The sequence below is a fragment of the Chamaea fasciata genome, unplaced genomic scaffold (genome assembly GCF_029207755.1).
Source record: "Chamaea fasciata isolate MVZ Bird 193981 ecotype frontalis unplaced genomic scaffold, bChaFas1.0.hap1 SCAF_4, whole genome shotgun sequence".
In the NCBI taxonomy this organism is placed as follows: Eukaryota; Metazoa; Chordata; class Aves; order Passeriformes; family Sylviidae; genus Chamaea; species Chamaea fasciata.
Window position 1 is genome coordinate 69,626,965 of NW_027094089.1, and position 17,128 is coordinate 69,644,092.

General features: G+C 41.0%; 1 protein-coding gene across 1 annotated transcript; it reads right to left on the reverse strand.

Annotated features, from left to right (window-relative positions):
• Nucleotides 1-2,323: 2,323 nt before the first annotated feature.
• FKTN (fukutin) lies at nucleotides 2,324-17,016 on the reverse strand. The gene is made up of 9 exons (XM_066181886.1): nucleotides 16,892-17,016; nucleotides 15,595-15,654; nucleotides 13,460-13,663; nucleotides 11,701-11,978; nucleotides 10,828-10,960; nucleotides 8,638-8,767; nucleotides 7,404-7,537; nucleotides 7,064-7,191; nucleotides 2,324-4,017 (listed from the first exon to the last, which is right to left on the reverse strand). Exons 1-9 carry the CDS (start codon nucleotides 16,994-16,996, stop codon nucleotides 3,804-3,806), a joined length of 1,386 nt encoding a protein of 461 aa, XP_066037983.1. The 5' UTR covers nucleotides 16,997-17,016; the 3' UTR covers nucleotides 2,324-3,803.
• Nucleotides 17,017-17,128: the final 112 nt, after the last annotated feature.

Below are 17,128 nucleotides of genomic sequence, written 5' to 3' on the forward strand. Positions count from 1 at the left end.
GTGACGAAGCCTGAATGCTGACAATGTGAGGTGGTTACAGGAGCCCAAAGAGCAAGCACACAGATTTTTTCAACAGAAAATGCTCCTGCTGCCCCAGCTGGCTCCTGATACACTGCTCTGGACAGTGGCAGTGATAAAGAAGGGCTAGTGTCTGCTCAAGAAGAGAGGCCATACAGTTCAACAGTAGCTCCTTGTGGAAGCTGCTTTAGTCTAGAGTTTTGACCTTTCTGACAGGAAGTGGATGGGTGAAAGGCACTGTAATTCTTTGCTTTATGTCAAAGAGAGCCACTTGGCTTATCCTGGTTTTGAAGTGGAAGGAGCAGAAATGGCTGAGCTGAGAAAATACAGTGCTATTAAGGAAGATTATCCGATGGTGTAAATCGTCTGCTGGTGCCACTTTACCAAAACAGCTGATGTAGATCAGTGGACACAAGTGCCAGGCAGACTTTGATGTCCTTGCATATTTTTTCTCAAGTTCCCTTGTTCTGTTTTGCAATTCACGGTATGATAGGAACACATTAAGAAGAACGAAAGCCTGAGCAGTGAGGCAGCTGCCCCTGAGCTTCCTGAACTGCTGTGGGAACTCAGAGAATTCTGCTGGGGAGTAAAGGACATCCCTGGGAGCCAGTGCACTGTGACAAGCCAGTCCTTGGAAGGAAGGTGTCTGTGTTATTACACATCTCATTTGTCTGTGCAAAACACACAATTACCGTGGGCAGTGCAAAGCAGAGACTGATTTTCTTGAGCTGACAGACTTCTGACTTCTAAAGAATTCTAAAGCAGCAAAGGATGCAAGCTGTTTAACAGCAGCAATCATCATCTCCCAGGCTCTGCTTCAACAGCAAGGACATAAAAAGATCGGCTTCTACTTTTTCATCTGGACAGCAGAGGAAGACTTACCTGTACTTCCAGGATCCTCCCCTGCCTGCATCACCACAGTTTTGCCCATCTTCTGTGTCTGAAGTGAAAAGAGCAGCGTGGTGGAACAGACGCACGGGCCCTTCTGTCAGAATATTGCTCCTGGAGAGGTGAAAACTGTCAGCAGCTCCCTCGGACCCTCCCTGGCCTGTGCACCCAAGCATTGTCCATCCCATGATTGTTCTGCAGCTTCAGTTTGGCCCAGATGTACCCTTTTTGGAAGAGCTGCATTTAGTCTTTTGTTGCAAACAATCTTTTTTCTCAAGCGTTCAAGATGCTGCAGTTTTCTCTCATTTCCAGTGGCAAAATTCACCATCATTCCGAGGGGGAGCTCCAGTGTCTAATTCCAGAAATAGATTCCAGAAATTTCTTAAGCTCATACACAAATGATGATTCCAATCTTCTGCTTGTAAAAGCAGAAAGTTGTGGAATACTACAGAATCATGGGAAATAGGAACTCTCTCCAGTGGGAGGATAGGATTAACTATAGCCAGTCCTGAACTACAGTCAGCCTTGGTTGGCATTTGCCTGATGTGCTCTTCAGAGACCCCCAAAGTCACAGGTTTTCCACATTTACATACGTTAAATACTCCAGTTTCTATGCAGGTGGATCAATTTACATTCCTCACATTTACTTCTATTTCCTACCACCCATAGAAAGGGAGCACACACATCCCTTCCTTTTCTTGTAACAATCTTTTATGGCTTTTGAAAACAGCCTTTTATAGTCTCTTCAGGCAATGCTATTTCTCCAATCTTTCCTTGCTGTTATCCTGGAGCTTTGAGCTCTTTCCTGTCTTTAACAGCTGCACAAAAATAATGTGAAAAACTTTGCTACAGGGAAGCCAAGGGACTTTGCATGTGGTTGCTGAAGACCATTAGGAGCATTCAGGAATTACACTCCTCCTCAGAGCACTTCCAAAATGAAGGCAGTTAGTAAGTAAGAAGGTAACACAGAATTAAGAATCCATTTCAGATGAGGCAGTTCAGGAGAATCTAAGAAAAAGCACACCTCAATCTGGCTGTTTCTGTGGGAATGACAAGGCTTCAGCCCCATGATGCGCCTTCAAAGAGCAGCAGTTCCATGATGTTCACACCACTCTTGGGCACCCAATCTGTATCCAAGAAGGAAATCTGTGGCCAGAGTACTGCACAGAGAGTGACACGAGATGTACAATCTGTGCAACTGAAGGATCCTTTCTTCTACATGCAGGCATATGCTTTATTCTGAGTAGCTTTGTTGTATCCAAGTATGTTTATTTAAAAATAAACGTTCAAAGACAGGCAGTCAATAAGCAGTGTAAGAAACATCTCAGGATTTTCCTCTGTGTATTATGTCACGGTAACTGCAATGAAGTGTGTTAAATGCTGCCCACGATGACAAAACAAAGGATGAAACAGCATCTGAAGTTGCAAATTAGACTCTCCTTTTAATCAATGTTAAATACACACTTGTATCTTCTGAAGAGAAAACATTTAAACCTGAAGAATACCTTACAGGTATAATCAACTATTCAAGACATCCTCCCTTTCAGGGACATGCATTTTTTTTCATTAGTCTTTTAATCTACAAAGTCAAAAATTTGACAGATTATAATTTTCTGAGAGGATCTTTTCTTTCACTTTAAACATTTAACACATCTGAGAAACTCACAGGTTTACTGCATGTTATTACACCAAGAAGTTCAGGACAACAGAGCAGCAAACATGAAAATCACAAGGACATTCACTTTTTTTTCCATTTTAAGGGAAAAGTACAAAAAATTCTACCTGAGAAATTATCCCTTATGATGTCATGGTTACTTTAGCAAGTGAATGGTGTTAGCAGGATTTTACATCTCTCTCTTCTTAACCTGGCAGAGTAAACAAAGTTACCATCCAATTCAAGAGCCAGCCTGACAAGTTGTTGCCAGAACCTGAGTCATTTACTCCAGCTTTTCAGCGGCAGGAGAAACTGAAACTGAGAGGACTGGCAGGATTGCTACTGCAAATCTCATGGAACACTTGGTATTTGTACACATTTCTCCTTTCCCTTAGAGAGAAGCCTCTGTTCTGTGAAACAGAAAACTATGAATAACCCCCATTTCTATCTACTTGCACGAAAGCAGGGATAGCTGTAATTTCCTAAAATCTGTTCAAACCTTTTACAGGGAGAACACAAGGACTGGGACATTAAAACCCGATTTTTTTTTTCTTTTCATGGGTAAGCCATCCCAGCAGCATGCACCTTCATGTTCTTAAAGAAGAAAAGGACAAACTGAAAAATCTCCAATGTGAATAGCTTCCCCTTCCATTCATCTAGTGTTACACCATTACCAGACACCTCCTAGATGTAAAGCAGATGGTTACACAGGTTCTGTGACACAGAAACATTCCACTCCCAAGAGCAACCTGTTGCTCATGGTAGGGATGTACCAGTCTCAAATCAAGCACATTTGAGGTACTTATAACTCTGGTGTTTTGAAGTTAAACAGTCACACAATCTCCTTTGAAAAAACGAGGAACTTGTCTGAGATTTTCCCATCCTAACCTCTCAAGCTTGAGAACTGAACAGTGAAGGTTTTGATGATCTCAGGAATGTCAAAGCCACCTGGCCACTGCTTACATTTAAATAGTCAACTGCCCATAAGTCCACTAGAGTCCTCTCTATGCCCTTTGTGCAGCTTTTCTCTCAGCTTCCCTTCCCTCCACTGGCTTTTCATCTTCTCCTTTAACGACTTGGAAAAAGCATGATGAAGGTGAAGAAAATACCTGTTAAGCAAAGGGAAGGGAATGTCTCCTTAAGAAACACATGGGGTGTTACAAAGGGGATGGATGTCGATACCTTTGGGCACTGGGAAATCACAGACAGAGGTCTGGGGACAAACTCTGTCAGCAGCCAGGGGTCAGTAGATTTGGATGACATTGTCCCATTCATCGATAGGCCAGACTCCGTTGTCCTGCACGTTGAAGGGTGAGCTCTTCCAGTCCCATGTCTTCATAGGCACCTTCCACTCCGGGCCATAGTTGGCCTCCACGTACTGCAGGGTTTCACAGGGCACATGGACCTTGAGTTCCACAAATTCGGTCCAGCACAGAGTAAACTTAGGAAAGAGATACCTGTGCCAGAACAAAAGGGCATGGTCACTGGCGGAAGGCTGGAATATACCTCTAAGCAGGTTCAAGGAGAAAGCAAGCAACTGCAGCAAGTGGCTATGTTACATTTATACTGTTTTTTCCCCTTACACACTGAACAAGGGTGTTATCAACAGTAACTGGTGAACATTTGCTTCCTGTGCTTAGGAAGGAGAATTCCTAATTCTTGCTTATACTCACATCATTTTGCCACCTATAGGTTAGTCCCTGCCTCTGCTTTGCCTGTTACAAACAGGATTTAAGTTACCCCTTTTAGAAATATGAGAGTGATACATGCTTACAGCAGTGGCAGTTTCACTGCTTACAGCAATGGTTAATTTCACAGTTCAACCAGAATGACATCCTATAAAGTGTGAGAGTCGAGATGTTAAACAATACCAAAGTCTACCACTACTCCTGCAGAGGATGATCACTCCCACCTCTGAAGTTCTGAAGGCTTCCACACACACAAAAAAAGTGATCCTAAAATTCCTTTTCACAGATTAAAATGAAACCACAAGCACTCTGTCCTTTTAAAAAAGGCTTGTATATTTGTATGATGAACAAGAACTGCCCCCTCCATCTTCTTGCAAGCATTAAGTTAATTTTATTTCTAACCTCTCAGCAAACAAAATGAGAAAATAAAACAATTTTGCTTCATGTCTTAAATGGAGGGAAAGAACAAAGTGATCAAGCATTTTTGGATATATATCCAGAGACTGCTGATTCAACTAAACTCTTATACAAAGTCCTCTTTGTTAAAAACCTGCAGAATTAACTCACTTGAAGGATTAAAGCAAACAACGTGGATTCCCAGACTCAGTTTTTGTAGATACTCATTTTCTGCTGGAGAATACAACTCTCCAGTATTAACTTTGCAAACAAACAAGAAGTCTCAGTTGCTGCAACTCCAAGACAGTATCAGGAGGATGCACATGCTTGTGTCAGGAATGCTGAGGAAGTGTTTGTGCACATGGAAATGCAAACAACACAGACAAACTGTGAGGGTTCAAAACCAGCCCTCCAAGGAAACAGGCTAAAAATGACTATTAGAAATATTTAAGGAACTCAATAAGAAATGCTTTAATTCTCTACCCTCTAATTTAGATGTATAGAAAGTATGCCTGTGCAAATATTTAGCTTTATGAAGAAAACACCTTCTACCTTTCAGTTTTAATCTTAGAAGAGAACTTCTACCCTTCATTGTGATGGGCTAGTAGCAATCAACATCTCTTCTGACACTATAACTACTTTAAAATTGCTAGAGTGGATTTAGGATTCAGCATGAGCAAACAATCACTCCTCTTCTGATTGACCTCCTCACTTTTGTCTTCCTCCAAAATTCTGACAGGGCTGGATACTAAGCAAAATTGAGGGTCATTCTGGTGTTGCACATATTCAGATTAAACATGCCAAGTACTCTCACATCCCATAGCAGCAAAAACTGGATCTCTCTTCTCTTTCTGAGGATGTATTTGGAATAACGCATGTCTGGAATTACTTTGCTAAGGATTCTGAAAGGCTACAGCTCTGACATGGCTCAGGGCCTTTATGGATGTAAACAAGCAGTTTTCCTGGTCCTTTTCTGTGTGTACTAAACTAAGAAATACCAGCTCAGAATTAGAGGCTTGGCATCCTTATGATGCTATGACTAACCAAAGTTATTACTAAACTAGAAAGCCATGTTAGGAACTTTTAATAAGCTACCACCAAAAATAAGTATGAGGCTACAAGAAAAAGAAAGAGCTTTGTGGAAGACGAAGTTCCAAGAGAGCTGTAATATCCAAGGATACAGAAGCTGGAGTGCAGCATAGGGTCACATTTACCCCCTATTCTCATGCTTTGGACCAGTCATTATCAAAAAAACAGGAAAAACATCTCTCAAGTATCCAAGGTTTGATAGAATTTTGAAGGAGCAGTGTCAACTTTATTGGCACAAAAACAGCTCCTACAATTTAAATGCAAAAGGAGCACAAAGGAAGGGAATTTACTGGTCAGCTTGCTTTTCAAAATGCACCACAGGTGTAAACTGGAACTGCTGCTGTATTCTAAAAAAAAAAATACTTTGCTACATAGCACATTTTCTGTGGGGATATTCCAAGAGCTCTTTCTTTAGTCTACTTCTAAATGTGCTTTTTGAAGCTAGCTATCAAAATATCTTTCCCAGTCTTTATTTATCGCTTCAGAACAAAGATAACTAAAACGAGAATTTGGACATTATCTCCAACTAGATGACATTGCTCACTAAATGCCCATTAGCTAAATGCATACAAATACATTTCCAGCAAAATATTAAAGATAATGAAATCCTACAGAAGTCTAGAAGGTTTTCAACTAGTCTGCAGATATCTCCTTTCGAGTGAAGCTTTGTGATTGAAAAAAATAAATCTAATTATCAAAATACATATTCAGTTTCCTGAGTTGACTGGGAAGCTTGTTTGCTGATTTAATACTGAAAGGTGTGAAACAAGAAACACAGGATCCTATTCAAAATTCCATTTCCAGAACATGAACAGTAAGGCCTGCAGGAATTGTCTGTATTGCTGTCACAACACTACAGTCTACCCAGTATTCCAAATTACTACCTCAGAATCCCAAACTGTGGGCTTTTCTGTGCAAGGAGAGTTGAGGCTTTTTGCCATAATATTTCCTCATCAAGACAGATGCCTAAGGATTAATTTTCTACTACAAAATTAGACTGTGCAATAAACACTGTTTTAGAGACTTTTTCTCGTCTTGGGTGTTAATGTAACTGGGAGCCTGTCACAGTCAGATAAGATCTGCTTGATACATGATGATATGCCAGCCCTGCTTTTGATTTCACAAGAGATCTGCCATTAACTCTTTAGAACAGCACTGTTCTCTCTCTGCTTCACTGGTCTCAGAGTGCAGAATCTCTTCTGATTCACCTCTGACATCCACATTTCCACAAAGAGCACAGACTTTTCCAGGCAACAGCACACAAAATGCCATCTGTAAACACTAGCTTGTTCAATTCCTTTTCTACCAGTGGTAAAAATCCAGTTCTTACTTAAATTTCTTGCCCGATTTGGCCTGAGTTCCGCCATTCCATATGTGGTCATCCTCTTCATAGAAGAAAAAAATATCAAGTTTCACATCACCTTCTCCCTGAAAAGAGAGTTCCAAGCTGTCTTCTACCTGGAAGACAAAAATACATAAAAAACACAAAGCAACTTATGTCAGCAGAAAACAAAATAATTTTCATCAGATACACAGGGTGACTTCTAACTGAAGAAAACACAGTAACTCTACATTATTTTTAAACTTTATTAAACACTTCTGCAACTGAAGTCAAAATTACAAATCTACACAAACACACACATGAAGTAAAATGGAACGTTGACTATTACCTTGCCAAACTTGTGCTTCAGTGGCAACCCTGCATTCTGAAAAGCTGGAATGATATCTGCTTTGTAGTCCCTTATAAAGATTCCCAAATCCACATCTTTGCTGTGTGGAATGACATTGCACTGCCTATACCAGCCTGAGGGGGAAAAAATAAAACAGATAAATCCCAAACCAGTTAATTCAGGAACATGAATTAAACAAAACTAAAGTAACACAAAAATGAGCTGTTCTAAGATCACCAGGCAACAGTCTTTACCTGAAGCCATAAACAAGACTTCAGCCTTTTTTTAGTATGGGATGAACCTTGTCAAAGGAAAAAAGTAATACTTATAGTCATCTCTCTTCCTTCAGAAAGCCAAGAATGCAAGAGAAAACAAAGATAAAATATCTTCAATTTCCTAATTTAAATGCATTTATATATAAAAAAATTCAAATTCTTTATGTGGGCCCAAATCTAATCAGTGATTAACAGCTACAGGGCCACAGCTGTGCCTCTGATTTGCACCTATTGTTTTATACTGCATCCAAGATGTTAATCATCTTTCAATCATGACTGCAAAGCAGAAAGACATGACGTGGGACATCCTCTTCTCTGTTTCATTAAGGCATATTTTAGTAACTGTTCATTCAGAAAATTATATTCCCTAGGATTAAATAAATAGAAGGCAAATGTGCACACATGAGTTTTCACAGTGTTTCAGTAACAAAAGAATCCTCACCAGTGATGACACTTCTAGCTTCAGCAGAACTGAAAACTTGCATTACCTACTCTAATGGACTATCATTTTATTAAAAGCTTGTTTTGAAAGAAAAAAAATAATATAAACTGTATTTTACAAGTCAGTGACAAGCATCTAATTGCATGGGAAGAAAAACAAAGTTGGCATGTACTTGGACAGCAGAAATATGTGCTCATCACTGCAATTTCCAACTGGCACCTCAGTGAATTCCAAGTCACACAAATTAGGGAACTGTTGATTACTTCCTAGCAGGGATGAACAGAACACAGGTAATTGTTAACAACATTAAATGCTTCACTGGAAATTTGCCCAGCATCTCTGCAGCTTAGGTTTCTAAAAAAAAAAGTGGTTTTTAAGAAGTCAGAAGGACTATTGCAATACAGGTATTACTTTCCAACCCAGTACATTTGGCCTCTGCTGACATCACAAGAAATGGAGGATGAAGCGTTTAAAGTTTCAGGTGAATTTAAAAACTCAACACAACGCAATTTTTTACCGAGACACGTTCCACTGCTCAGCCAGAACTTCACTCCCAAGTTATTCAGTGTCAGGGCAGCCAGATGAAGCAAGGACTTTGTCTTTTTCCTGAATTCCACTGCATCAAGAGAGGCATCATCAGGATACAGCTGGAAGGCAAGAGAAAGCAAGTTGCTGTCAGAGAGCAAATTTGTCCCTTCATTTTTTCAGTGTCCTAGGGAAAAATGACCTTTAAAAATTTACTTAACTAATACCTGGGCTAATATCTGTTTTTACAGATACAGTCCATTTTCAGAACATGCACTGGAATGACAAGTTGAAATTAAAACTCAATTGTCAACCTTCCTTTTTTTTCCCTAACCATCAGAATGAAAATTCACAGTAGACTAGAATGAGAAACTATGTATTAGACACTGATTCTCAGTACTTGGCAGCAACATGGGTGAGCCCTTGTTCTGGACATGCTGAAGTCCATTCCCAGAATCCAAGGGGAACACGGGGACAGAATTAGGCCCTGCCACCATATCAAGACGTTTACAGCCTCCAGAACTCCATGATTAATTTATTTGGCGCCACCAAGTGTCAGAATTTGGTGTTGAGTTTTAAGGAGAACTGCCAAGGGGAAACACCGTGAACACACACATCTTCCAGACAGAACCTTGGCAAGGTCTGCCGTCCATGCAAAGCCAAAACCAACACGGGAGGCCGGGCAAACATTACCAATTCTAACAAAGGAATAACCACTCGGCTTTGTGATAGATTTCTTCAGGAACTCTTGGGCAACAAGCAACTGAAACGAACTTTTCAAAACAGGTACCAGCTGCTTGTCTCAGTAAAAAAAAGCTCCAGCAAAATTCAATAAACATTTAGGGGCACATTTTCTCTGTCTGTGGTGATTTCTGCCTGGAGGCTGAAGTGGATTATATTTTTCTGTATTCCACACGTGAAAGGACAACACATGGGTACCCTTGTGACCCTCCTGCTACCCAAATAAGGATCTACAGCCTACTAGAGTCAGCAGGAGTTGTCCTCTCTTTCCCCGACACCTGAATGACTGAAGACTAGAGCCTCCAGGGTCCTTTTTCCCCCCCTCCGTAAACTCAGAGATGGCTCAGATTCAGCGGCCTGATACTGGCTTTGCAGTCTTGACTGTGAACTCTTGATAACTTTATAAGTCATGTCATTTCCAAGCTAGGATAAAATACTCCCCACACTGCAGCAGAGACTTTTTATCTGCTAAATCAAGTAGCAAAATTCTAAAAATGATGCTGTGAATAATGGTGAAAACATTAGCTTACACAGTTGGAAAAGCAATTTAATCAGTCACTTTGGAATGTGACCATTTCAAATAAAGCAAATGAGAAACATGGAACTGTAGGATGTTGTTCAAAAAACATAAAATTAAACACTTCTCAAAACTTTGAGGACTGCCATAAAGGAAGGTTTTCAGCCATGAAGATACACAAGATCTTAGTTTTATTTACATGAGATCTATTTAACAGTAAGGGTGTGTAAAAACTATGGATATGTTGGTTCCCTCTTGGAAAAAAATGTGCTCACAAGTGAAAAAACAAAAAGGCATGATCTTCAGGTAAAGTTTTGAATTCATTACCACCTAGTAAGCTCTGTGGAATAAGAATCAATACTTGTATTTAGCCTTGTGCATGTGAACAGTCCCATTTAGGAAAAAAAAAAAAAAACAGTGGACTGTTGTAAGAGATATAGGCTGTGGTTGAATCACCCAGACTGAGGCACATTGCTGAGGCCTTTAGGACTCAGCACTGAGGCCTGTAGGAGTTGTGGCACAGGTGGAAAATCAGTGCCAAGAGTGTGGTGCATTTAGAAATTATCACTTAAGGTGTTAGCAAGGATCAAAGGGTTTTATAGTAGTTAACAAGTATAGTAATTGGTGTGGACATAGTAGCTACCTTAAAGGGTTGGTAAGCAATAAGTGTTTGCATTCTTCCCTATGCCATGTACCAATGAAAATGTATCTGTAATTGTAAACTATATAGAGTGTATAAAACCTGCCATCTTACATAGAATAAAGGAGAAACATAGCAGTAATCATATTGATCAGACCTGCGTTTGCTTTGCCGACTTCCCTTCATTATCGGGGTTCCCCTGCGACTTTGGACTGTTCTTAGGTTTGGGTCTATCAGTGAAAACACACATTTCATCTCAGAGACACCACCTGGTTACCACTAACCTGAAAGAAAGTCCGAGCTTCTCTGTACCTACATTCAAGAAATCTAGAGTGGGACATCTCCTCTAGGAAACTGGATGGATTTTTTGGAATTTGAACTTTTAAGTCATCAATGGAAACAAGCAGAAGTTCTGGCCTGCATGGAAAGAAAGATAATATATTACCCTATTTAACTCCTTTACTAACCACATGGCATTTTTTCCTTTAACTCAGGTTATAATCTTAATGCACCCTACTGGCAGTGATCCCTCCATCCAAATACAGCCAAAACAAATTATAAATGAAAAAAGCAAGAAGGGCTTCACCAAATTCCCCATGCACTTCAAAACTTTGTTTAAAAAGAATTCCTACACCTCCAAACCCCAAGTCAGTTTATCTGATCACTGATTCCTTTACTGACACATGACTTGAATTTGTTCAGAGGTGTTGTTAAATGCATTTTAAAATTCAGGCTATTTGGTTGTCTAAGTATGGGACAAACTTAAGAACCAAATGTGTTCTGTACTTTGAGGCTATTTGCTTTTAAAAATTAAAAACCTTCAAAATGATTGAAGTGGGATTATTTAACAGCTTACACAATTGACTTCAAACATTTAGGCACATAACTCATACAAATTACATGTTTTAAAAGAATGAAAAAATGGGGTCAAATTAAAGGAAAAAGTTCAACAGATTTATTTTGATATGTGAAATGTCTCAATATTTTTCTCATTTTCTCAGAAATGATGTTCTCGAAACCTGCACTTCAGGGTCTGAATCATACCTGAACTGAATTTTAGAACCTGACTACAGGACAAGAGAAATTTTACACAGAGAGAAAGTATGGCATTTTGGGAATGCCATGATGGCTTTCTCCTTGCCCTATTATGAACTTACTTTTCATATGCCCCAGGGTAGCGACCAAAGTGGAGTTTCCGGAAAGGCACAAATTTTCTGTCCATGTGCTGCTTGAGCCTCAGGGGTCCGTGCCAGAGGAAATTGCCACTCCTCTCATAGAAGACCACCAGGTGAATGGCGTGGGATGTCAGCTTGAATATGTAGTGCAAAGGAATTTCCATCCCAGACAGGTCATCCATTCCATCCAAACGGGGGTCCTTGTTTATAATCTTTAGCCACTGGAACCCCATCTTCTCAGCAGCTCTAAAAAGGCCCGCCTGAAAATAAGGAACAGAGGAGGCAGAGCAGGCTAAAGATTAGAGAAATGCAAAGTGAAAGCTAAATCCTTATTATTAACTCACACCATTCCTCATTTTCATATTTTAATCAGACTTAAGCACAAATGAATCAAAAATCTCTAAGAATTTGGAAACCAGCAGTTGTAAGCAATTCCAACCACCTTCTTTCCTTGTCTTAAATTTTGTCCTTCAAACTACAAAACAAAACAACAAATAAATGTTGTAAACCATGCTTGGATTAGGTTTGTTCCTTGCCATAGCATCCTACCCTGCACTCTCAAACTATTCTCTAAAACTGTTCTGCCAAATTTGGTGTTCCTAAGTCCTTCAATAACGACACCACTAACACAAAAATGATTACTCAAAAACTTTCTTTTGTGAGGTAAATAAAAACCTCACCAAATACTGAGAACTGCACTCAGGTAACAGGCTTTCATATTTCCACAAAGGAAATTAAATTCTGGCTGACTTAAAAAAACAATCAGCATCTGAAGACCCTTTCAACTTCCCCCCTTGAAATGTTTTGTATAAGCATATCAGCTTCTCCTCTGAATGATACAGAAATTATCACTGAGACACAAAGCAATAGGAAGTGGATTTATCTCAGTGTGCTCTTAAACAACTTTACCCTTAGTTTCTTGAATTCCTTCACATCTATGGGTAAAACAACTGCCTGATTAGGCCCAGAGTGACATTTCTCTTCAGTTAAGTTCTTAGTTCTTCAGTGAAATAGTCACTGACCATTTCAGTGTCTCCTGCTTTTTCTAACAAAAAAACCCCCCAAAAACCCCCAAACCAAACCAAACCAACAAACAAAAAATCTGTTTCCCAGTGGTATCTTTAGTCTGTAGAAAATAATCAAATAAGTATTTCCAGATTACATTTAATTGATGAAAAAATCTTGGATTTAATTTTGTCCTTCATCACATGCTACTACACCTCAATTTTTAACACAGCCATTAAAAAATGTCCTAACATCACAGAGAAGCAGAAAAACCAACACATTAAGTGAAATGGTATTAAGTATAAGGATGTGTTAAAAGAAACGTAAACCAGCAGACTTTGAGGTTTTTTTCCAGACTTGTCACATCAACACCTGAATTTCCTTCTTGCTAAGTCCCCAAACTCCAGATTTATAGCAGCTGCACTGACATTATGGGCTCAAGGTTCTCCCCTTTCCTTTCTAACAGACCTTCTTTTTTTTCCTTTTGGCATAGATTCTGACTACCTGTGGGGTTTTTTTAATACTGCAGACAGCCTCTAAAAAGTTTTAGTTATAAATTACTCTTAATGTAACCAGGCTAGTAAGTGGGCAACTTTTGCCTTAAAACAAAGTCTCCTCGCCTACAATATTACCACCACATGAATTCAGATACAAACGTGAAAGCATTAAGTGACAACATCAAAGAACAGCTAAATGCATTAAAATGCACAAATGTGAACTGAAAACATGGACTTACTTCATATTTCCATGTTTTGTCCAGTAGTGCAAAGGTAGTGAAGTCTCTTGGAGCACAGAAGTATTTGCACTCTGGGCTGGGGCCATCAGGAGAGCTTCTGATCTGCTCAATGTCTTTATCAACCAGTCCCAGAATTAAAGGATCGATCAAATACACTGGAATATTGTGACTGGATGTTAATCCCAGGAACTTCCTAACCACGTGCTGTTTGACAGAGAACAGAAACACCATCTTTGCATTAAAACTCTCTGACAGAAAGAAACCCCAACCCATTAAAATAAGGAAATCTTATCACCCAATACATCCTCTAAGTGTACACTTCCAGAAACAGTTGTGACACAGAGGGAGAAGGTAGGATGCAAGTGCCACAGAATTTGGATTCTGGTCTGCCCGGGGTACTCAACATTGCATAAGGAGTTAAAAGCTGCAGCAAGAACATTGCGTCTTATGCAAGGAGCTGGTAACTTGATTCATTAAGCAGAACATTAATCAACCACATTTAGATGTCCACGGCACACAGAAACCATTTACAGCAGCCACAGTCACCCTGCTACTTAAGTGTATTCACCTCTAACATTTAAATTTAATGATTTTAAAGCTCTGGCTTCAGAGAGATGTGAAAACACAACAACAGGGCATACATCAACAACAGTGTTTTGGCGGCAGCATTACCTGTGTGGTACAGGCAGAATCAAAGCTAACCTCATAGTGTTTCAGCTACGTGGAGCTGAAAGGTAAGTGATGTGTTCATATTACTTCTGTGACTAAAACTGCCACACCAGACTGATGAACAGGAAAAAATCTGTGCAAAAGTACCTAATTCCCCTTCCCCACTCCACCACTTCTCCAGGAAAATAGATGCTTTCAGTTGGAATTTAAATAAGTAAAAAACCCCCCAAAAACCCCCAAACCAAAAACAAAACAAAAACAAACAAAAAAACCCCCCCACACACAAAAAAACCCCAATCCCATAAATAATGGTAGAAAGACTTGGGCTTGATGTTAAGTCATCACGAGAAATGCGTTCAAATTTAGTATTTTGGCCACATCACTGCAGGGACTCTGAGGAAACCCTGAAATGCAGTAGGTGGCAGGATCTTGGAGCATCCTTTATCACTAATGATCTCAGAAGAGCAACTTAAACCTTTAATAAATCTCTGCCCACAGAGTGGAATCCCCTTGTGACTGTGACACCTCAAACCTGGTAGGCACTTTCCAATGGGTGATACCTCCAAGGACAGCAAGGCATTCCTGGCACAAGCAAGCAGTCCACAGAGCAGTTGGTTTGGATTTTTTCCAGGGACAGTTCTTAACCAGAGCACCTTCCCTCTTGCTCAGCAGAAACCAGGGCTTTAAATGGCCATTCTGCTAATTAGCAACGTTATCATGTTGCACCCAAACCAAAAGGCAGCCAGCTCCCAGCACATCCTTCTCCTTAACCATCTGTGCTGTTTTCCCACTGGGAAATCAGTTAACAAAAAGTCTTGCATAAAGCTGTTTCCAAACAAATCCTAACTACAAATAAAACAGGAGACCTTCTGATTCCCCAGGGTGGGTGTTTTGGTTGTATTCAATCTTCCAAGCTCGAAGCAAGACACAACAAATATCCCATTTCAAGCACCTAACAGCACTCCCAGCACTGGTCATGAGGGCTGGAAAGCAGCAGCTGGTGAATGCTGAAAGAGCTTTACAACCCAGCACAGACAGGTAACAGAACAGTAACCAGTAGGTTAAATATCTGGAGTGGGCAAAGGAGGATTGTGTCACCCAGGACCTTCTCAGACCAACAAAGAAGCTGCATGGCAAACCAGCCAATCTGTTCGACACCCAGTCTGAGAGGACTCAAAACTCTGGATCAAAATTTCTGTATCAGAAAGAACAAGTGTTGCTTCCTAAAACATTAACGATACATCTAAGCACTACATTTGCAAAGGCTGTGAAGCTATAACTGTTTTTCAATTTTACTTTACGTTGATGTTTTGATGCTCTCTTTACTGAGCAAAGTTACAAAGTGTATCTCTTCGTCCTTCAAAGCAGAAAGTGAAGAATGACTAGGCTTGGACCCAGAATTTGCAGTTCCAAGTAAGTTCTGAGACTTTGGAAAGAGCTGCATGGACCAATGACGCTGTACATACCCATCTAGTGCTGTCTTGGCCTGACTGGCTTCCTCTGACTTTGGAAAAAGCTGCTCCATTCTATCAAAAAAAGAAACAAAAAGAAGGGGAGGGCAAGGGAGAAAGAAGAGAGAAAATCCCGAAGCTTCAGTTAAATCCTTGCTTTTTTAACAAGACATTCAGGAGCATTTATCTACTTTATGGTTATAGCTGGGGTCATGCCTGTTGTTGCTCAGCTACAGCACTTTATGTAAAATCATAAACAATTGCTGTGGCTTCAGTATATTCAGAAGGATAACCCAAGCCTCAGGACCTCCAGACATGGAAGGATTGAGTGGCAATGCCTTGGGTTTCCAAGCCAATGTGCCAGCAAATGTAAAATAGGAGGATGACAAACCCTGTCAGGCAAATACCACAGGGGCAAAGACAGCAGGACTGTGCCTCGGTCTTTCCAGGTGTAATCCTAGACAATTCAATTTTAAAGACAGCATATTCATGTGAGAGGTCAAGGCAGCTTGTGGCTCAGCTTGTGGCTTTTCAAAAGCACAAAGAATTTCTCAGCTGTTGTTTAAAAATCACAAACGGTGAGAAAGAAGTTGAAGGTTACAGCACCACGTGTCACTGTCACTGCCTGCACTTAAAAAGGAAAGAAAACCCCAAACCAAGAACCTATACGGTTCTTCTGTCAAAATAAAGGGAGTTCCTCTGTTGAATCGGAGTTGCAACTGTAAACTATGAAGCCACCAAAGGATTTAATTTACACCAACATTCACTACTTCTGCTGTTGCAGAAAATCTTTCGTCTGGACATTCCAGGTTAGGTATAAAAAGAGGTACAAACAGCATTCCAGGTATAAAAGGAGGATTTAAACGCTAACATCCAGCACATTAGGAGAACTGAGTCACAAAGCCCTAAGACGACTGCAGAAAAAGTTCGGATTTCTCTCCGCTACACCAGCGTTGGAAAACCTGCACCCAGCAGACGCTGCCTCCCTTCAGCAGAGCTCTCAGAGAGCGTTCGTTCGACTTCGGTGGCAATAAAAGTCACCGAGCAACGAGAGCTGAGGGTTAAAAGCCGTGGCGGCTCAAAGCTGGCGGGGGCAGCATTCCCTCCGGGAGAAATGGGACGGCCCAGGCTAGGAACTCAAACCCGACTGTACCCCTTGCACAGGACACCGGCCTGGGCTCACCGCCCGCCCCACGCCCACCCTGCCGGCACTCCGAGCCGTTCCAGGGAATTCCGGAGGCGGGATTAACGCCCACACAGCGCTCCGCAGGGAAACGCCGCCAGGCGCCGGGCAGCGCGCTCCCTCTCTCACCTTCTGCGACAGGTAGAACTTGTAATAGCACAGTTGGAAGAGCAGGAAAATCAGGCTGGTCAGCGACAGCAGAGCCAGGACAACGTTCCTGTTGATCTTCTGCATCAGCCCCGGGGCGCTCCGGGAGCCGCTGCCCGGCCGCCCTCACCGCGATGCGGCTTCAGGCCGGAAAGCGCCGCCCGCCGTCGTAAAAGCACCCCCCCCCCGCTGTCGTAAACCTCCCTCAGCGGGGTCTCT

Bases quoted from the DNA above. Each gene is read 5' to 3' on its own strand.
- FKTN (XM_066181886.1), bottom strand. From the start codon at position 16,996: ATGCAGAAGATCAACAGGAACGTTGTCCTGGCTCTGCTGTCGCTGACC. The intron at 8,768-10,827 runs GTTAGTGGTAAC...CTTGCCTTCCAG, and splicing joins AAGCTCGGACTTTCTTTCAG to CTGTATCCTGATGATGCCTC. The intron at 7,192-7,403 runs GTAATAGTCAAC...TTTGTCTTCCAG, and splicing joins TGAAGCACAAGTTTGGCAAG to GTAGAAGACAGCTTGGAACT.